We start from the raw sequence: 18,259 nt of genomic DNA on the forward strand, positions 1-18,259 counted from the left end.
GTACTAATTAGTTTCTTTTCTTTTATAGACGTTTGCCGGGGAATTCGTTCATCGCGGGACCCAGACGGAAACGTAGAATTCATTTTATTTTTGTTTTATAAGTATACAACGTAGAATTCCTTTTTTTTTAGTTTTTATTTATTGTATATATATACTTAATAGATTTATTTTTATTTCAAACCTGTGTTTTACTGAGTCTGTCGCCCCGAAAGAGCTACCCATCACAAGTATTGGCACGTTTAATATGTTTATGCCATTTCTGACAGTTTTCGCATTCTGAATACAAATTTTCTTGTGGATGTACATCAATATGACTTTTATTCTCTATTAAATGATGTGTGTTCGTTGGAAAATTAAATAACGTCTGAATGAAATGCACAAATTTATTTAGATGTTAACAGTTTAGGGTATAAAACTATACTAACTTAAGAAATACAAACTATATCCTACAAACCTCTCATAGTTCTTGATCATATCGTAAACACCCCGAGATACTCAGCGTGGGTGTTTATCATCTTCTAAGTAGTCTGAATATTGAGCTAAAACACACACACACACACAGTGGCGTGCTTGCCATAACACCTCCCTCCTGAAGACCGAAGCTGGGCTGTCCAAGAAGGGCTTCTTTTGCAGCTTCGAAGTTTTGACTTGTAGTGAAGAGCCTCTCATACTCCGTACAGGGCAGGTAGGTCTCAAGTACTTCCGTGAGAACGTGGCTTTACACCGGAACGGGTCGAAAACGTTGCAGCGTCTCAGATCAAGTGGATTTACACTGGAACGGGTAGAGAACGGGTGGAGAACGTTGTACCTTCTGGATCAACTGGGTTTACACTGGAACTGGTGGAAATTCTAAACTGTTTGTAGTCGGAATGGTATCCGAGATGTTGCTTCTTCTGTGGAAAGGCTTCACTGTTTCCAGGGTCGAGTGGCTTTTCACTAAAGCTGGTTGAGAAGATTTCACGAAGTTGCTAGTTGCGCCTCCCCAGAACTTCCGAATTACTTTGTGGCTTTACACAACAAGTGGCCTTACACTTGGAATTCTTCTAAGTTGCTTACGGGTTCATTCAGTTTTCCTTCCTCGTGGCCTTACATTCGGAACTCAAATACTAAGTCACTAATTCTCCAATTTTCCAATTAACGATAAAAATCGATTAAAAAAAGGCTTTACTTTTTCTAATTGGAAATCTTACTGACTGCGCCACTTTTATTCTTTATAAAATGATGTGTGTTCGTTGAAGAATTAAATAACGTCTGAATGAAATTCACAAATTTAGATATACTTATATCCTAAAAACCTCTCATAGTTCTTGATCATATCGTAAACACCTCGAGATACTCAGCGTGGGTGTTTATCATCTTCTAAGTAGTCTGAATATTGAGATAAAACACACACACACACAGTGCCGTGCTCGCCATAACATATGTAACTTAAAGCTTTCACATATTTCACATTCTTCGTTACCGAGATGTGAAAACGAAATGTTTTTTCCTTAACTACAACATTTCTATAAAGTTCATATGAACAATCAACAGTGGGATTACTTTGCACAAAGTCAGGGTGCATGTCTTTTATTGTTATATCAGACGGTGGATACAGTTTGTTTGGGGCGTGTTCTCGCCTGTAGTGCAACACGCATGGATAATATTTTTGAATATGATCATATATGGATATTCGATCAACTTTTTTGTGTTTCGGGTGTAAGCCTCTTTTGTCTTTTTCCACTGATATAGCCGTTGCATTGCACACTAACTTTATAATTGTGTCATTGTGACTATTATAACCTAGTGTTGACAAATAAAAAGTCTTACATACTTGAAAAGATTTTCCTTTTTCATCTTTAAGGTAAAAGTTTATGGTCTTATTCCTTCTAAAGTCTTCAGTTAATGTATGTGCGGTCCTTCTTTTTACATCATTTTTTTTTGTAGTACGAAGAATAAATGTAGAGTGACGGGGCAAAGTGATTAAGTGCCAAAAACATTTTATTGGGAAAACACAAAAAACCGTTTTTGAATCAAATTTATTGTCGTAAATCGTTTATTTAAAAATAAAAACTGTTAAATTAAGTCATTTTAAATATTAAACATGCTTCAAATATAACACATATTACAAAAAATGAAAATGATAAAGTGCTTAAACTGTCAAAATGTTTAAAAAATATTGTTTATTGTCATCATCGAGAAATTGCAACATTGCAGTAATGTCTTTCTTTTTAGATTCTTTGAAAGGTAAGGAATTTGGAAGAGAAGACAGTGTAGCATTTTTGATGGTAGTCCCAGTAATGCCAGGTTTTAGGGCTATACAACTTTCCCACGGTGCTAAATCACTGTAACTTTTCTTGTACATGACGGTCCCAGGGTTGTTCTTTGAAACTCGAATCCAAACAGCTGTAGAAATTCCAAGTTTGGCTGTATTCAGAAACGCGGAAGAGGCTGCATCAAAATCAAAAAACGTTTTCTCGTCACCCATGTTCAGAACTTTGTAAGGACGTGAAGGTCTCGCTGTGACTATCGCCTTCATAACATCCTGCATATTAATTAGCTTGCATTGTCTTACTCTTTTTTCGATTAAAGCAAAATCCCGATCTGAAGCTGAGAACGAATGACCTGATACAAGAAACTTATGATCAATCGTTTCAAAAACTTCATGGCAGACAAGAAAAATGTACAAGAACAAAAGCATTCTGTTTTTCAACTGACCTGCACAGTTATCACTAGAAACGCACAGATTTTTTTTGTATGTATTGAGTAGTCCACAGTTTAGTGTTTGTAAAAGGCAAGATGCCATTTGGTTGCCTCCTCTTCCTGATTGCCCCTCATGCCAAATACACATCAATCCATCATCTGTATCAGCCACGTGAATACCAAATTTGTAACCAGATATTTGGCGGGAATAGTACATACTACTGTGAGTTAGTTTGGGTAACGAAAAAACTTTCTGCAAATCCATTGTTATGGTGCACGTGTCACTGGCAAGGTGCTTCGTATAAAGTCGCTTTTTATAGATGCGAAAACAGCTTCTACTTGGCGGTGATGTAACTAAAGTTTTGTTGTCCCTGTTTTCTTGGTTGCTGGGTCAGAACTTTTGGTTGATATGCTCAGTTGATCGCATGTTTTGCAAGTATCCACTCGTGGTCGACGGAAGGATAGGTTCGGAAAATCCTTCAAAAAAACACTTCGGTAAAACTTGTGTGAAATATGAGTACAAGGATTCTTTTCTTGAAATGCCCTGAAAAGCCTGTGCACATTCAGATCAGAGCTCAAATACTCTTTGTCCGACTTAAGTCGGTTGTAATGACTGGCATCTCTAGGGAAGCTATTAATATGTTGTTTCACTAAACGACGATCATGGACAGTGAATTTAAACAGTTTTGCACCACCTCGCTTGTCTGTGTACATGTAATCCCCACTTTTTTTCTTCTTGACAATGGTTGTAATCCTTTGGGGAGTAACAGCAAAAATCTTCATGAACAAACTTTTTGTAAACCTCCCTTACCATCAGGAACAGTGTAACTCATAGTGCATTGGCGTCGGCTCTCTGAATCATCATCGTAAGTACCATGACGACGTCGTGTCACCGGAAGTATCTGAATCAGTCCCATAAGATAACTACCCTGTGCATTTTAGTCCAGTGAATAGTAGGACTCATGGAGTTGCATCTTCTCTATTCCAGTCAGTTCCTTACAATAGCTGTTCTTACATTTGCATTCAACCTGAAAACAAAAAAAGCAAAATATAAGGTTACTTTGCAAATATTGGTTTTTGTTGCTAACGCCATTATTGCACACATACTCGAAAATAAAAATTAATACTAACCTCGTTTTTAGGTTTACGTCTTGCCGGAACTAGTTTTTTAAATTTATCGGTAGTGTACGAATTTCCCCTAACTCGTGCCTCACTCTGTATTTTTCTCTTACGTTTTTTGTTTTTAACTGTTTCATCACGACAAAATGCTTGTTCATTCATTATTTCATGCAAAATAGGAATTTTAACCTTAAAACGACACGTTCCCGAACGTTTATAAGCAACTACTGATATGGAACAATACTAATAAAGAAGCATGGCACTTAGAACAGTTTGGCCGGACACGTCCGAAGAACATACCGCTAGCTTGATCATGCAGTCAATTTTTAAATTAGGTAACAGTAGAATAGGGACTTAAATCACAGTGGGGCTATTGGCGATGGCACATAGAACACTTTGAATGGAAAAAGTGATTTTTTGATTTTTTGGCACTTAGATCACTTTGCCCCGTCACTCTACAAATAGCCTTTTTGCTGTCCAATCCTGATTCCAAAATTCTTCGTTAATCAACTTTCGTCGATCATCAGTTGTTTGTTTTCTACACTTTCTTTTGCAAGACTCATTGCACGGGGGTGTAAGTCTATCTTTATAGTTTTCTGTTCATCTTCATCATGTTCGGGCAATGCGTCACCTGGCTCAGAAAAATCTTTAGCTGGTTTAGTAAATGCTTGGTCATCTTGGTTTTTATGCTTGGCTTTGGTACTTTTGTCAGAAATAGGATCAAGGTAAAAAAACATAGGTGCGGATTCTACTTCTGAATCTGAAAACAGTTCTATGGCTCCCAGTAAACTAGTGTCGGTTAAGTCACATTTATCTTCAATAACTGTTTCAATTATTATTGGAATTAGGTCTTCATCTGGCTCTTCGAGATTTGGCACGTTTACAGGCGGTGTCGAGATTGTAGTAATAGGTTTTTCTTCATTGCAAGATAGCGGCATTAAATTTTGAAATATTTGTTTTTCTGGTTCACTGCTTTTAGAAGGCTCCGTCACAGATGATGCATCCTTAATATTTTCAATGTTCTGGAAATCTGAACTTTCGTACTTAATGTTGTGTTTTTGCGTTCCAATTTTCGTAACAGTTTGAATATTATGAACATTACCTGCAACTTCAACTTGATTTTCATTTGCAAGGCACAGTATCTTTCTAGCTCGCTGAATTCTTAAACGAAGTTAGTAACTGAAAAAAAACAGGTTTTATACTTACTATTTTTTGTATAACTCGTTTTTGTAAAATAAGAAAGTCAAATCCCAGTTTACAGTATGTATAACGAAAGTTCAACGTCGCGTCATAGGTTGCCTTTCTCGCTTTTTATTTGTAAACCAGACGAAATAAAGTTTTGACCTCTTAAATGTAGTTCGATTCTAGATCGATATTAATGACAGCGATCGAACAGCTGATTTTTTCACTTTAGGTTAAGACGTCTGACAGCGGCTAACAGTAAGGACATGTCCCAAAATCCTTATGTGATCATTATTATGATGCAACGTTGAACCTCCGTTATACTAACAAACTTTACATATTTACATAAAATACACGTTAATTTTTCGCAATAAAAACTCACACCAAACTACTTACTTTACCAAAGTTAATAATCAAAATAACTTTACTAATGACTTTTGCGATCCAAAAAAAGGCAAAGAACTTAATTTTCTAATTCATTTTTATAATAATAAGCGGTTACTTACCAGCAATATTTCTGATGGATAATTGTAACTTTTAAATTACACAAACTAACAAAATACTGAAAAAGTTGCCCACACAACACAAAAACACATTGATTAGAACAAGTGAACGTGGTTTTCATTACATCAAATGAATACTAAATTACTGAATTATTTACTAAACACCCGCGGATAAATCGGATATGAAATTGTAGCTTAAAATGCCGTAACTACTTCGCGCGAATGCAGTTACGGTTTTTTAAGCTTGTAAAGCGCTGTAAGGCTTTCTAAGCTACAAACGTCTCTAATAATGCATGTATGAATCGTAAGATAGAAACTGGAAAGTTCTAAATACAGCAATATAAACAAAATTTGCTGGATATGATTGTTTAAGATATGAAATCGAAAAATAACGTCATATTGTCAAAAACGTATGTGTATTTTGATAAACTTGCGACGCAGCTACGGTTTTTTAACATGCACCAGTCGATTCCGCATACCTGAAATACTCATAAAAGTGTAGTTTTAACTCAAATTTAAAAATGCAGATACGGCACTCTTTGATACGACGGCAGATTGCCTAATGACCAGCTGAAGTTTGGTATGGTTACAAACCTGATACAAGCAAAATTAAATTATTTGGATGTAATGCTTATGAACACATTCCTGAAGAAGATCAATCTGGGAACTTTGCTGAGAGATCAAGAAAATGTATTTTTATTGGCTATTGTGACAATGGATACCGCTTCTGGGACAAGAGGTAGAAGTTTAAGAGAGAGACGTAAGCCTTCTTGTCTTGATGACTATGAAGTGAGTATGATGATGGCTTTATCTGCTGGCTGTCTACCTTCTGAATTACCTAAAAACTATACTGAAGCTGTTTCGATGGGGGAAAAGATGGAAGGAGGCCATAGATAAAGAACTTTTGGCGGCAAAAAGCACGATACCTGGGTTTTTGTTGAGAAAAATGTTGATGGCCAGTTGGGGAAAAGAGCTCGATTAGTGGCCAGAGGCTATCAGCAGCCAGCATTGGACAACGAAGACGTGTATGCACCAGAAGCTAGATTAACCGCCCTAAGGGTACTATTAGCCATTGCTGTCGATCGTGATATGGATATTCATCAACTTAATGTGAAAAGTGCTTTTTTGAAAAGTCCAGTGTCTAGTAATGTATTTTTAAAGCCACCGGATGATCTTAGTGTTAAACCTGGTGTAGTATGTAGGCTGGTAAAAGCTTTATATGGTTAACGAGAAAGCCCTAAACGTTGGAATACAACTATTAATAAGCATTTATGTAATTTAGGATTTAAAAGATATAAGGTTGATTATTGCTTGTATTTCAATGGAAAAACCTTTGTTTTGATATGGGTAGATGATATTTTTGTTATTTCAATTTCTGAAGATGATGTCAAATTTTTAAAATCAAATTTAGAGCAAATTTTAGAGTGATTTATCAAATGAAACAAAAATTGTCCTTTTAGGATTAGAGATTGAAAGGAAAGATAAGACTTTAGTTGTTAGCCAGAAAAATTTAGTTACAAAAATTGTTAATCGTTTTAATATGGTAAATTGCAAGACTAGTAAAATTCCAATAAAACCTAAATTGAATTTAGAAAAAGAAGCTCAAACTGATTTTAAAGTCCCTTATAAGGAGATACTTGGTAGCTTAATGTATTTGATGCTTGGCACTAGGCCAGATTTGTGTTTTACAGTTTCATTTTTTGGAAGATTTCAAAATAATTTTAATAGTAATCATTGGAAGCATCTTAAAAAAATGTAATTCGTTATTTGAGCTATACTAATGAGTTGGGATTAATATACAATAAATTTACTAAAAATGATCAAGTTTCTGTTCATGCATATGACTCAGATTTTGCGAGCGATGCTAATGACAGAAAGAGTGTTTCTGGATATGTTATTCTTTGTAATAATTAAATTGTAAACTGGTGTTCTAAAAAGCAATCTGTAGTTTCTCTTAGTAGCAGTGAAGCCTAATATTTGGCTCTGTCTGCGTGTATGACTGAGTGTTTGTTTTAGGTCAACTTATAAAAGAAATGTTTGATTTTCAATATCCTATTAAAATTTTTGGGGAAAAGTGGCTTAAACTTATGAGACCAAACGCTCAAAACATATTATTGTAAAACATCATTTCGTAAAAGATATGGTAAATAAAGGAAATTTTGTTATTGAGTATGTTAACACAAACAAACAGTTACTTGATATTATAACCAAGGCATTGCCTTTTACTCAATTTGAATTATTAAGAAATTTTTTGAATGTTTCTATGACTAATGTTTAATTTTACAGTTTATTAGTTTATTGTAATTTTGTTTGCAGTTTGTATTTAATTCATTTGTACTTTTGTAGAATTGAGAGGGACTGTTGCTGTACAATTCAGTACTTTATGTGTATGTTGGGAACACATTTTATTTTTATTGATGTCTGATGACTTACTTGTAATTTGTCACTGGTCTCTGTACACCTTACACTTATACTTGTAAAACAATAAAACTTATTTCTTTTCTAAATAAATACATATAATGGTGTTATTTTTATTAACCTGCGTAAACAAGGAATACAGTGTGCAGTCTTACTTAATAAAATTAATATATCTTTTGTATATTAATATATATATATATATATATATATATATATATATATATATATATATATAAGATATATAAGATATATATCTATTGAATACACTTGTTTGAACAATTCGGTAATAATAAAACAGTTTTGTGTGGTGATTTTAATGCTCACCATTACATGTGGAGTCTGATACCAGATGATCGTAATGGTAGAATATTGGTCGAAAGCATGGATTTTTTCGAATTAGTTTCTCTAAATGACGGAACATCTACTAGAATCGCCCTGAGTGCAAAATCATTCTGCCGTTGATTTGACTATCATCTCAGCTACATTAACAAATCGTATAAACTGGTCAGTATATCTCAACACATTTTTCTATTAAAATTGAACTTAAAATTAATCCTTCTTCATTCCGCGCTGACTGAAAGCTATTTCAGACAGATTTAGAGAAACAATTATCCACATTTTTATCATCTAATAATCTTTCTAACAATGAGAAGACACCCCTACTCTTTCAGACTATCTCTCGAGCTGCTTCCAAATTCATACTCATAAAAAAAATCTTTTACTCCTTCAACGCCAAGGCCTTATTGGTGGGATGAGGAATGTACCTACATATAAAATAAAAAAACGATTAGCAGCCTTGAAAGCGTAACGAAAGTAAAGTAACCATAATAATTACATAAACTATAAAAATATAGCAGCCAAAACCAGATGATTATTTAAAATAAAAAAACAGTAGTTAGATAACTTTTTTAGTGTGGTATTGATAAAAGGTTATCTGTTAATATAATAAATTTGTATGTGAACAGAAAAATATACTTACGGGACCATAGAAATGTATTACACGGTCCAAGAATATTGTATAACGGTCTCCCACAAGGCTTAATTCTAAGTCCTTTATTATTTAATGTTTATACTGCAGATCTGCATGGTCTGAAGGATGACAAATGCAAAATAATTCAATATGCAGACGATATATGTTTATATACCAGCTATAAATCACCTGATGATTTTATGGTCAATCTAAAACTTAGATTAACATAGATAAGTGGGTAAAACAAATCGGTTGAAGTAGATTATAAGAAAAATCTTCGATTGTATGTTTCACTAGACATAGAAAAAAAGTCACAGGTAAATGCCAGATAGGTGATTATATTTTCCCCTTAGCAGAAGAGTATAAGTATCTACGCATGATACTAGATAAAAAACTCTTGTGATCCAGCCATATAAGTATGTAAAACAAAAGTGCGAGCGTAGAATTATCCTTCTTCGTTTCGTTTTCAAAAAAAGATGGGGAGCAGATCAATATATCTCTTTAATATTTTATAGATCCTACATACATAATATTGAATAAAATTCAGAACTGGCAGGTATCGGAGGATATCTCTATGTCTGACCACCGCTGGCTAACGTATAATATTAGTCTTAAAAAAAGCCTTATCAAATCGCGCGATCCTAGGAGGACGGATGTAAAACTCTACAACCGACTCTTAGAAGATGCTCTGCAGAATGAAAAGGCTTCAACTCCAGGAACTAATACAGAATTGAATAGGTATACGGTATCTATCCAAAAAAAAAATAAGCCATGCTTATAAAAAAACCTGTCCAATAAGGATGGTCCGCAAAGTTGCAAAACCAACTCTTGGTGGTACACTGAATTGGAACAGCTTTTAATAGAGCAAAACGCACCAAACTCAAAGAGGATTGGGATTCTTATTAATCAAATCTCAGAGGGTTTAAAAAAGTCTGCAGACAAAGACAAAGAGCTGCTTGGAGAACCTTCTGTGAGGAAATCGAAGATTTCCCGCAGGCTTCCAGGCTACAAAAAGCGCTCTCAAAGGACCTACATCGGCATGTCGGCATACTATTAAAGAAAGATGGAAACAAAACTTCCAACCTTCGCGAAAGTGCTGAAGTCCTGATGAAAACACACTTTCCCGGTTCTAGTGTCTCAACAGCACCAAACTGGATGGAAGAAGCAATCATACCCTTAATAAACAACTGGCATCTCGCCAGAACAATGGTTAATAAAGAAAAGGTAGAATGGGCCATACTGTGCTTCATCCCTTTCAAATCACCAGGACCTGACGGCATATATCCAGCCTTACTACGGTGGGGACTGAATATCCTTCTGCCGCACCTCGTGGAAATATTCAGAGCCTCTTTGGTTCTGAGATATATTCATAGAAAGTGGAGGGAGGTACGTGTGGTCTTCATACCAAAATCAGGTAGGATGGACTACACCCTACCAAAGGTTTTCCGACCAATTAGCCTAACATACTTTCTGTTGAAAACGATGGAAAGGCTATGCGAGAGGTACATAAGGGATGAAGTTCTGGTCCATAACCCACTTCACCCAAATCAGCATGCTGGTTGGGAAGATCTACCGATTCTGCACTGCATCATGTAGTGGGAAGAATTGAAAAATCGCTGGATAATAAAGAATCCACCCTAGGTATATTCATAGACATTGAGGAGGCGTTTGATAAAACCACATTCCCAACCATCACCTAGCAGCTCAACGTCAGGAATGTTCCCCTGGCCGTAAGCGAATGGATATTCAGTATGCTCTCTAATAGAGCAATAAGCATAAACGTAGAAGACGTTTCTGTTAGAGGCATGTTTACGAGGGGGTGTCTACAGGGAGGGGTGCTATCACCACTACTCTGGAACATAGTTCTAGATACTCTGGTTGACTAACTCAGCAGCAACGGTTTCTACACAATAGCCTATGCAGACGATATTGCTGTCCTGCAAAGCAGTAAGTTTGAGAATATACTATGTGAGAGATCACAAGTTGCTCTCCCACTAATAGAAACATGGTGCAAGGAACACTCACTATCTATAAATCCTAAGAAAACAGAGATGGTCCTCTTTACCAGGAAAAGAAGAATCACGGGCTTAATACCCCCAAGGATTCTAAACTACAGTCTAAATTTTTCTGACGAGGTGAAGTACCTTGGTATTACCCTTGACAAGAAGTTAACATGGAACTCACACTTAGATGGTAGAGCTAAAAGAGCATATATTGCCTATGAGCAGTGTCGACGAACGGTCGGACGCACCTGGGGCCTTACGCTCACGGTGATCGTCTACACTGCTGTCATTAGGCCAATGCTAACTTACGGAGCTATTGCTTGGGTATCAAAAGTGCTACAGGCAACAGCGATTAACAAACTAAACCATATTCAGCGGATGGTTTACATAAATATAACAGATGTCATGTAAACAACACCAACTGCTGCAATGTAGTTGATTATTGGCATCACGTCTCTAGATATATATGACACAGAGATGGCGCTAGGGACAATGATGCGACTGCGCTCAGATGGTGCAAACCTTGATGTAGGAATGGGACAATTGAGAACTCGTTTCTGGCGAGGAGAGCTAGATGCGCTACCACTGGTACAGGCAGGCTGCGACTCGATTGAATCAAAGTTTATCTTCAACAAACCCTACAAAATCGAAACAAAACAGTATAGGGAGACAAACGTAGCAAATGCCTATTGCATATACACCGATGGCTCAAAAATGAAAGAAGGCTTAGGATGCGGGATATACTCCAGATCACTGAACCTAAGAATAAAGTGGGGTATGGGCAAAAATGCCAGCGTAGCTCAGATAGAACTGACTGGTATCTACATAGCCGCAAAAGAGATAACCCAAAAAGGTATAGCAGGGAAAACTATAATGATCTGCACAGAGAGCAGACAAGCGCTATTAACCTTGAATAGACCACGTGTCACATCAGGGTTAGTAATGGAGTGTTACGAGTTACTAACTCAAGCTTCGGATGGTAATACCATCATCCTGAGACGGGTTAAATTACACAATAGGAATAAAGACAACCACATTGCTGACCAATTATCTAGGAAGGCGGCATGCCTAAGACTCTTAGGACCTGGGGATCTTTTTGGTTGGTCAACTACAATAATCGCGGAAATTGTCAAATGTCACTCCCATACGCAAACCATAAAAAGATGGAAAGAAGGGCAAGGATGTAAACTTGCCAGGGTAACACTAAGTAACCTTGAAGAGTCAACATCAAAGAAGTACTTGGGAATGACCAGGAAAAACCTACGTTTGACAGTTGATTTTTTAACTGGTCATTGCCAACTAAGCAAACCCCTCGACACACTGGGGCTAGCAGACACACCTTTATGTAGGAAGTGTGAACGAGAAGACGAAACTGTAGAGCATGTCCTATGTGAATGCCCGGAGTTATCGTTAATACGAGAGTACGCGTTCGGCGAGTCCTGGCCCACACCTGCCCACAGAAGAGAGATGTCTCCTGGTGACTTGTCCACCTTCCTAGCAATGGCAGGATGGACAATGAGCTAAGGGTGACAGCTCCCTAGGAGGATGCATAATGGGTCAATTGTGGCTCAAGTGCTGTGAAACTTAACTCGCCCTCCCTACTCTACAGATGCAGATCCTACATAAGATCCATTCTGGATTATGGTTATATTCTTTACGGTTCAACATGCAAAACAACTCTATTAACTCTTGACAGAATACAATTTAAATCAATAAAAATTTGTCTAAAAGCTATGATGTCTGTGCCAAACCAAGCAGTTCTAGCAGAAGCCCAAGAACCACCTTTACACATAAAAATGTTAGCTAACAAACGTCTAATACACAGATCGTTTAATACAACTATGGTTCACAAAATAGGTTTAATTTTGACAGCAAATTTAATAAGTTCTTACTGGAGAATAAAAAATTCTCCTCCTGTTGCAGAATCTTTTATTGACACGAGTTCATTTCAATCTTATATATTACAGCTACCAAAATTTCGTTTTTACAAACAAGACCTTAACGAATAGACGAACCAACGATTATAATGCCCTCTTTTTCAGACTTGCCAATTTTAACTAATCTGGTATCTATTAAAATCCATACTAAGCAAATAAAGATTTAACAAATTTTTTTGTTTCAAACAGCAATTATGTTGAGAAATATCGAATTCCTAAATGTTGTTCTATTTTTACAGCCGAGGCTGCTGCTATACCGAAAGAGCTAACTTGGTGTGTCACTAATTATTGTGAGAACATCGTAAGCTATTCGTTGCCATCTGTTAGATAGTTTTCAAAACTCCACTATACTTGATATCAAAAAATTATTACATGAACTAAAATTCTCAAAAAATCAGTTACTTTACTCTGGGTTAAAGGACACAATGGAGTAATTGGAAACGAATTAGTGGACAGTATGGCAAGAAATACATCTGAGATATCTGAAATTACAAATGTTTACTACTTTAAAGATCTTTTTTCTATTATAAGGAGTATTGGCAGGGAAAGATGGATGTCAAAATATAAAGAGGTTCAGAAGATTTTAAGAAACTATTACTTTTCTATTCATTAAAGCTTACCAAAAAATATTCCCCATTTTAATTTTAACTATAATAAAGTACATTCCTAGTTGATAGCTCGGCTAAAACTGAACCATGGCCTCTTTCCAGAGTATCTGCATGGGATTGGAATCTATGAAACTTTCTTTTGTCCGTGTAATAGTAGATTTGTAATAGTAGATAATAGGAGATTTGAACCACGTATTTTTCGATTGTCTTAATCATAAGGAACAGACTTGGAGACACACACACACACACACACACACACACACACACACACACACAAACACACACATACAGACACATACACACACATACACACAACTAATAAAAAAATGTCTTGACTTCTAAACTATCTGTTTCGAGTATAATAAAATTCATTTTAAGATTAGGAAAACGGAAAATATGTATTTTTTTTTTCAGACAACTACGCCGATATATTGTTCAGAAGCATACCATTGACGTTTGTGCAAATAGTAAATGTGATTTTATTCGTTAAGACAGTAGTATATGTTTTGCAAGTAAAAAGGGAAATCCAGAGAATGGTTGAAACCCCAGCGACATTAAAGAAAAAAAGAAAATTTATAAAACGAAAAGAAAGGTAAATATTTGAATATAATTTATAGTACCTATCACTAGTTATTTTTCTTAATTTCGTATCAAAAACTTTATTTAATTTTACTGAAGACATATCAAATCCGTTAACGTCCACATTTTGATATTTGCCAATCAATGAGTAAAACTGAAACTAACAAGAGTAGGGAAATATATGGCCTTGATGTATTTGGTGTAAATTACAATTTCGTCTTTTTAGTAAGGCTTTACAAGAAGAATATTAAAAATTGTTGCAAGATAAGACACCTGTGTTGTTATAAAACTCTTCCAATTATATTGTACCAAATACTGAATATCTGTGAGTACTGAATTCTGTACTCAAAGAATAAAAATATGGTATATTTTACATTTTTATTTTTAACTGTTCAATTGAAAATAGTATACTTGACGTTTTGGCTTCTGACGTAAAGGCTGAAACGTCAAATGAGGCAGTTCCAGTCAAACAATTGTGATTAATTTCCAACATTATATAAATTTAGAGATTTTGTTGCCCACAACTCAATCTAAGAATTAAAAGTGTTTCCTTCACCAAATAAGTGAAAAAGTATATTACTTTTTACTCGGGCAATTCGATCAAGTAAAGCATTCTACCACCGACGCCTCCAAAAACGAGGACGAAACTCAAAAAGCAACGTGCTCATCAGACTACACAGTAGATTATAAATTAGCTTCATATACACAACGTTCTCTGCTGATCTATTTGCCAAAGTAACGAGGTTGTAGACAAAATAGCAAAAAATGCACCTACTAACCCAAGTGCAGAAGAGAATATGAAACCTCTACACACCGACCTGAAAGCATATCCTAAAGAAAAGACTACTACAATATGGCAGCATACATCAAAGAACTGCCCAACCAAGTGGTATGAAGTTGATATAAACCATTATCATATTCCAAAATTTAAAAAAATAGAAGAGAGGTAACTCAAAGTTAACTCTTAACTGGCATGGTGAAACAAGAACGTTTAAAGTATGGCGGGGTCAAATTAGACCTTTGAATTTTTTTGTAAATAAAACAAAAAGTGAAAAAAGTAGTATATTGTTAATAATGAAACTATAAAAACCAACATATTATATTACTATGGATGTTTCGGAAACAAAATATACAGGGTTAATAACAAAACTATGTTAATGTTGAAAATCTTGAAACAAACAAAAAAAATTATCGTGTCAAAAATAAAGAATTCGCTTACAGAAATGTTTAAATATCTTAAACAAATTCAAATTAAAACTTAATTTGAGAAAATACACAAATCAACAAACAAGTTGCTGATCCATACATCTATTACAAATGCATATTTGTGTTCTGATATTGCCAACTCGCCAATATTCACCATTTGAACACGTCGAATTAAGTGGTCCTGTATTAGTTCGTTTCCTAAAACGATGATGAATTTTTGCCTTCCTACTTTATAATTAGCGCAATTTTTATTCAGTAGATCCATTCACACTTTAGTAGCATTGTAAAAATGTACCGTATCTGGCAATTTTTTTCTTTTTGCAAAACTTAGTCATTATGATGGAAACTCTAAATGAGACAAACTGATCGATTTTTTTGATACGTAAGACAGCAGGGTTACGTCTTTAGTAAAACCAAAGATTGACTAATAAACCTAGGTGTTGATTATTTGACAAAAACTCGTTTGGCAACTCTCTTTTGTTTCTTTTGATAGAACCTACATAAGTAAGTTTACGTTGTTTGTTGACCAGTTCTAGTGACGAAAACCAGTTATCACCAGTCACATTGTGTTAGATGAGCACACAATTCGTGTTAAAAGTAAACACAAAAAATTCAAGAAAATAAACCATAGTAATTAATCTGAGCTTCACTAAAATAATCAAATCAAGGACTAAGTAAAATGTATATCAAATTTAGATATGCATATTTTTATTAACTATTTATTAATTATTTACCTCCTGTAATACAGTGGTTATTTTTACGAAGTGTGTGGCCTATGCAACCACACTTTCTATAATTTATTTCATTTTTATCACCTTTTGTTTGGTTGGGTGTATTATATCCTCGTTTCTAACGGTGTTAGATCAAAAAGTGTAGCCTAAGAGGTGAAAAATTACATAAACAAGGGATCATTTCATAAAAGAATTAGATCCCTTGTATATGGAATTTCACGCCTGGGGACAATAGTACCCGGCTGAGCTGAATAATCATGAATCTCTATGATAGCTTGTTAGTGAGTACAAACAAGTCTTCATAGGCTTTTGTTAACAAAATCCTGCAGTTTATCTATAAGGGTTTCTGTCACTTTTCCAGGTTTCATCCCATACATATAAAGGTAATGGATTTTATTATTCGTCTTGGAAGACGACAAAATCACAGACCTGCAATCCTGCAAATATTTGGGGGTCATTTTCAACAAGAAGCGAAATAGCGCAGGTCAAATCAGGGAAAGAATAAACAAGGGCAGAGCAGCGATCTGTGCCTTCCTTCTCTGGCAAAAAACAATTCGACGAGAAACCAAAAAACACATTTACGGTAGTATAGTCCAAAGTATTACACTTTACGGTTCGGAAGTATGGGACGTCACCAAAGCTAATAGAAACAAACTTCTGACGACAGAAATGGATTATCTGAGACGAAGCTGCGGTAGATCGAAACTGGAGAGAGTTAGAAACGAACAAATAAGAAAGGAAATGAAAGTGGAACGAAATATCAATGATGAGATAGAAAGAAAACAATTAATCTGGTTCGGACATGTTAAAAGAATGCCAGAGGATAGATGGCCTAGAAGACTACTGGAATGGATCTCTCCTGATAGAAGGAAGAGAGGACGACCACGGAGAAGTTGGCGCAACGATATTGATGAAGCAATGGCAGCAAGAGACTTAGAAGAGGCAACTGGATATGACAGAAAAAGATGGAAATTGGGGGCGGAGAAGCGGCGACAGCCGTAATCAATCCGTTATTATATATATATATATATATATATATATATATATATATATATATATATATATATATATATATATATATATATATATATATATATATATATATATATATATATATATATATATATGTATATATAATTAATTACGATCGTAGAAAATATACTGATGAAATTTATACCTTAACTATCTTTTTCCACGCGTTAAAATTTTTCACGTGTAAAAAAATTACATGCTTTATATACCTTTTGCATAAATTTTCCTTTTAATATCAATTTGAAAATTGCTTTCATTTTTATTATAACATTGTTCTGAAGCTATTTTCTTGTGGAATTTTAAATTAGATACTATTTTATTGGGAATAAGCCACAATTTAAGGTTAAAATTGACGTTTCAATTTCCACTTCGGAAATCGTTCTTGTATTTTGAGAACGATTTATGAAGTGAAAATTGGAACGTCAATAAACTTATTTTAACCTTCAATTGTGGCTTATTCCCAATAAAATAGTATCTAATTTATTATAACAGTTTTTATTATATAAATCCGATTTTTCAGAAGGTTGATTTTATATTTTATTATAAAAATGTTCAACTTAAGCTTTGTCTTTTAGCCAATATTTCGTATCTAAATTCCGAAGTTATTTACTTTTACAATATAAGCCTTGTTCAAAATCCACCTTATATAATATTCTTATTTTATTAGTATTCTAGTATATCATAAAGTTGAGATTTTTAGATGCATTTGAACGAGATGTATTTCCAATAATAAGAGATTCTGCAATAAGCTATCTATAAGTAGTGTTTTATTAGAATTTATTTTCAAATATTAACTTTTGACAATTAACATCTGGTATTCCGAATATATTTTATATATAAGACTAGAAGAAGTAATGTTTTAGTGATAGTATTTTGTATTTTCTTATTTAGCTGGGAGAAACCAATAAAAAACTAACAATTTTATCTATAAATTCAAAACGTATAGATTTAATTGATATTTAATCATAACTCATAAATCAAAATCATAAAATTCGAAATATTATCCATTGAAGCACAATCATCAATTTATTTATTAGTAAACACTCGAAAGCATTCCAAAAATTCAAAAAACTATAAAAACTCAGTCGGCTACAAAGACTAAAAAAACAATCAGCGAATATTTGCCACAAACAACTTAAAAATAGAGGAACGTCATGCAAAAGGCATAGATACTCAGAGAAGATGTAATGGAAGGAAAGAGGAATCGTAGTAATAGTTCTTACTAACAAAAAAAAATTGGAATAAATAGAAAATTATTCAATTATGTACATTTTTTCAGTGCTAAACTT

The 18,259-nt window shown here is 34.6% G+C and overlaps 1 protein-coding gene across 1 annotated transcript in view; it reads left to right on the top strand.

The window, feature by feature from the left end:
* The window catches only part of LOC140446460 (G-protein coupled receptor Mth2-like), a 104,927-nt gene that overhangs the window by 56,270 nt on the left and 30,398 nt on the right, over positions 1-18,259 (top strand). The window contains exon 5 of the mRNA XM_072539013.1: positions 13,837-14,014. Coding sequence (XP_072395114.1) covers positions 13,837-14,014 — 178 coding nt within the window. The remainder of the gene's footprint in view (positions 1-13,836; positions 14,015-18,259) is intronic.

The sequence above is a fragment of the Diabrotica undecimpunctata genome, chromosome 7 (genome assembly GCF_040954645.1).
Source record: "Diabrotica undecimpunctata isolate CICGRU chromosome 7, icDiaUnde3, whole genome shotgun sequence".
NCBI classification, from domain to species: Eukaryota; Metazoa; Arthropoda; class Insecta; order Coleoptera; family Chrysomelidae; genus Diabrotica; species Diabrotica undecimpunctata.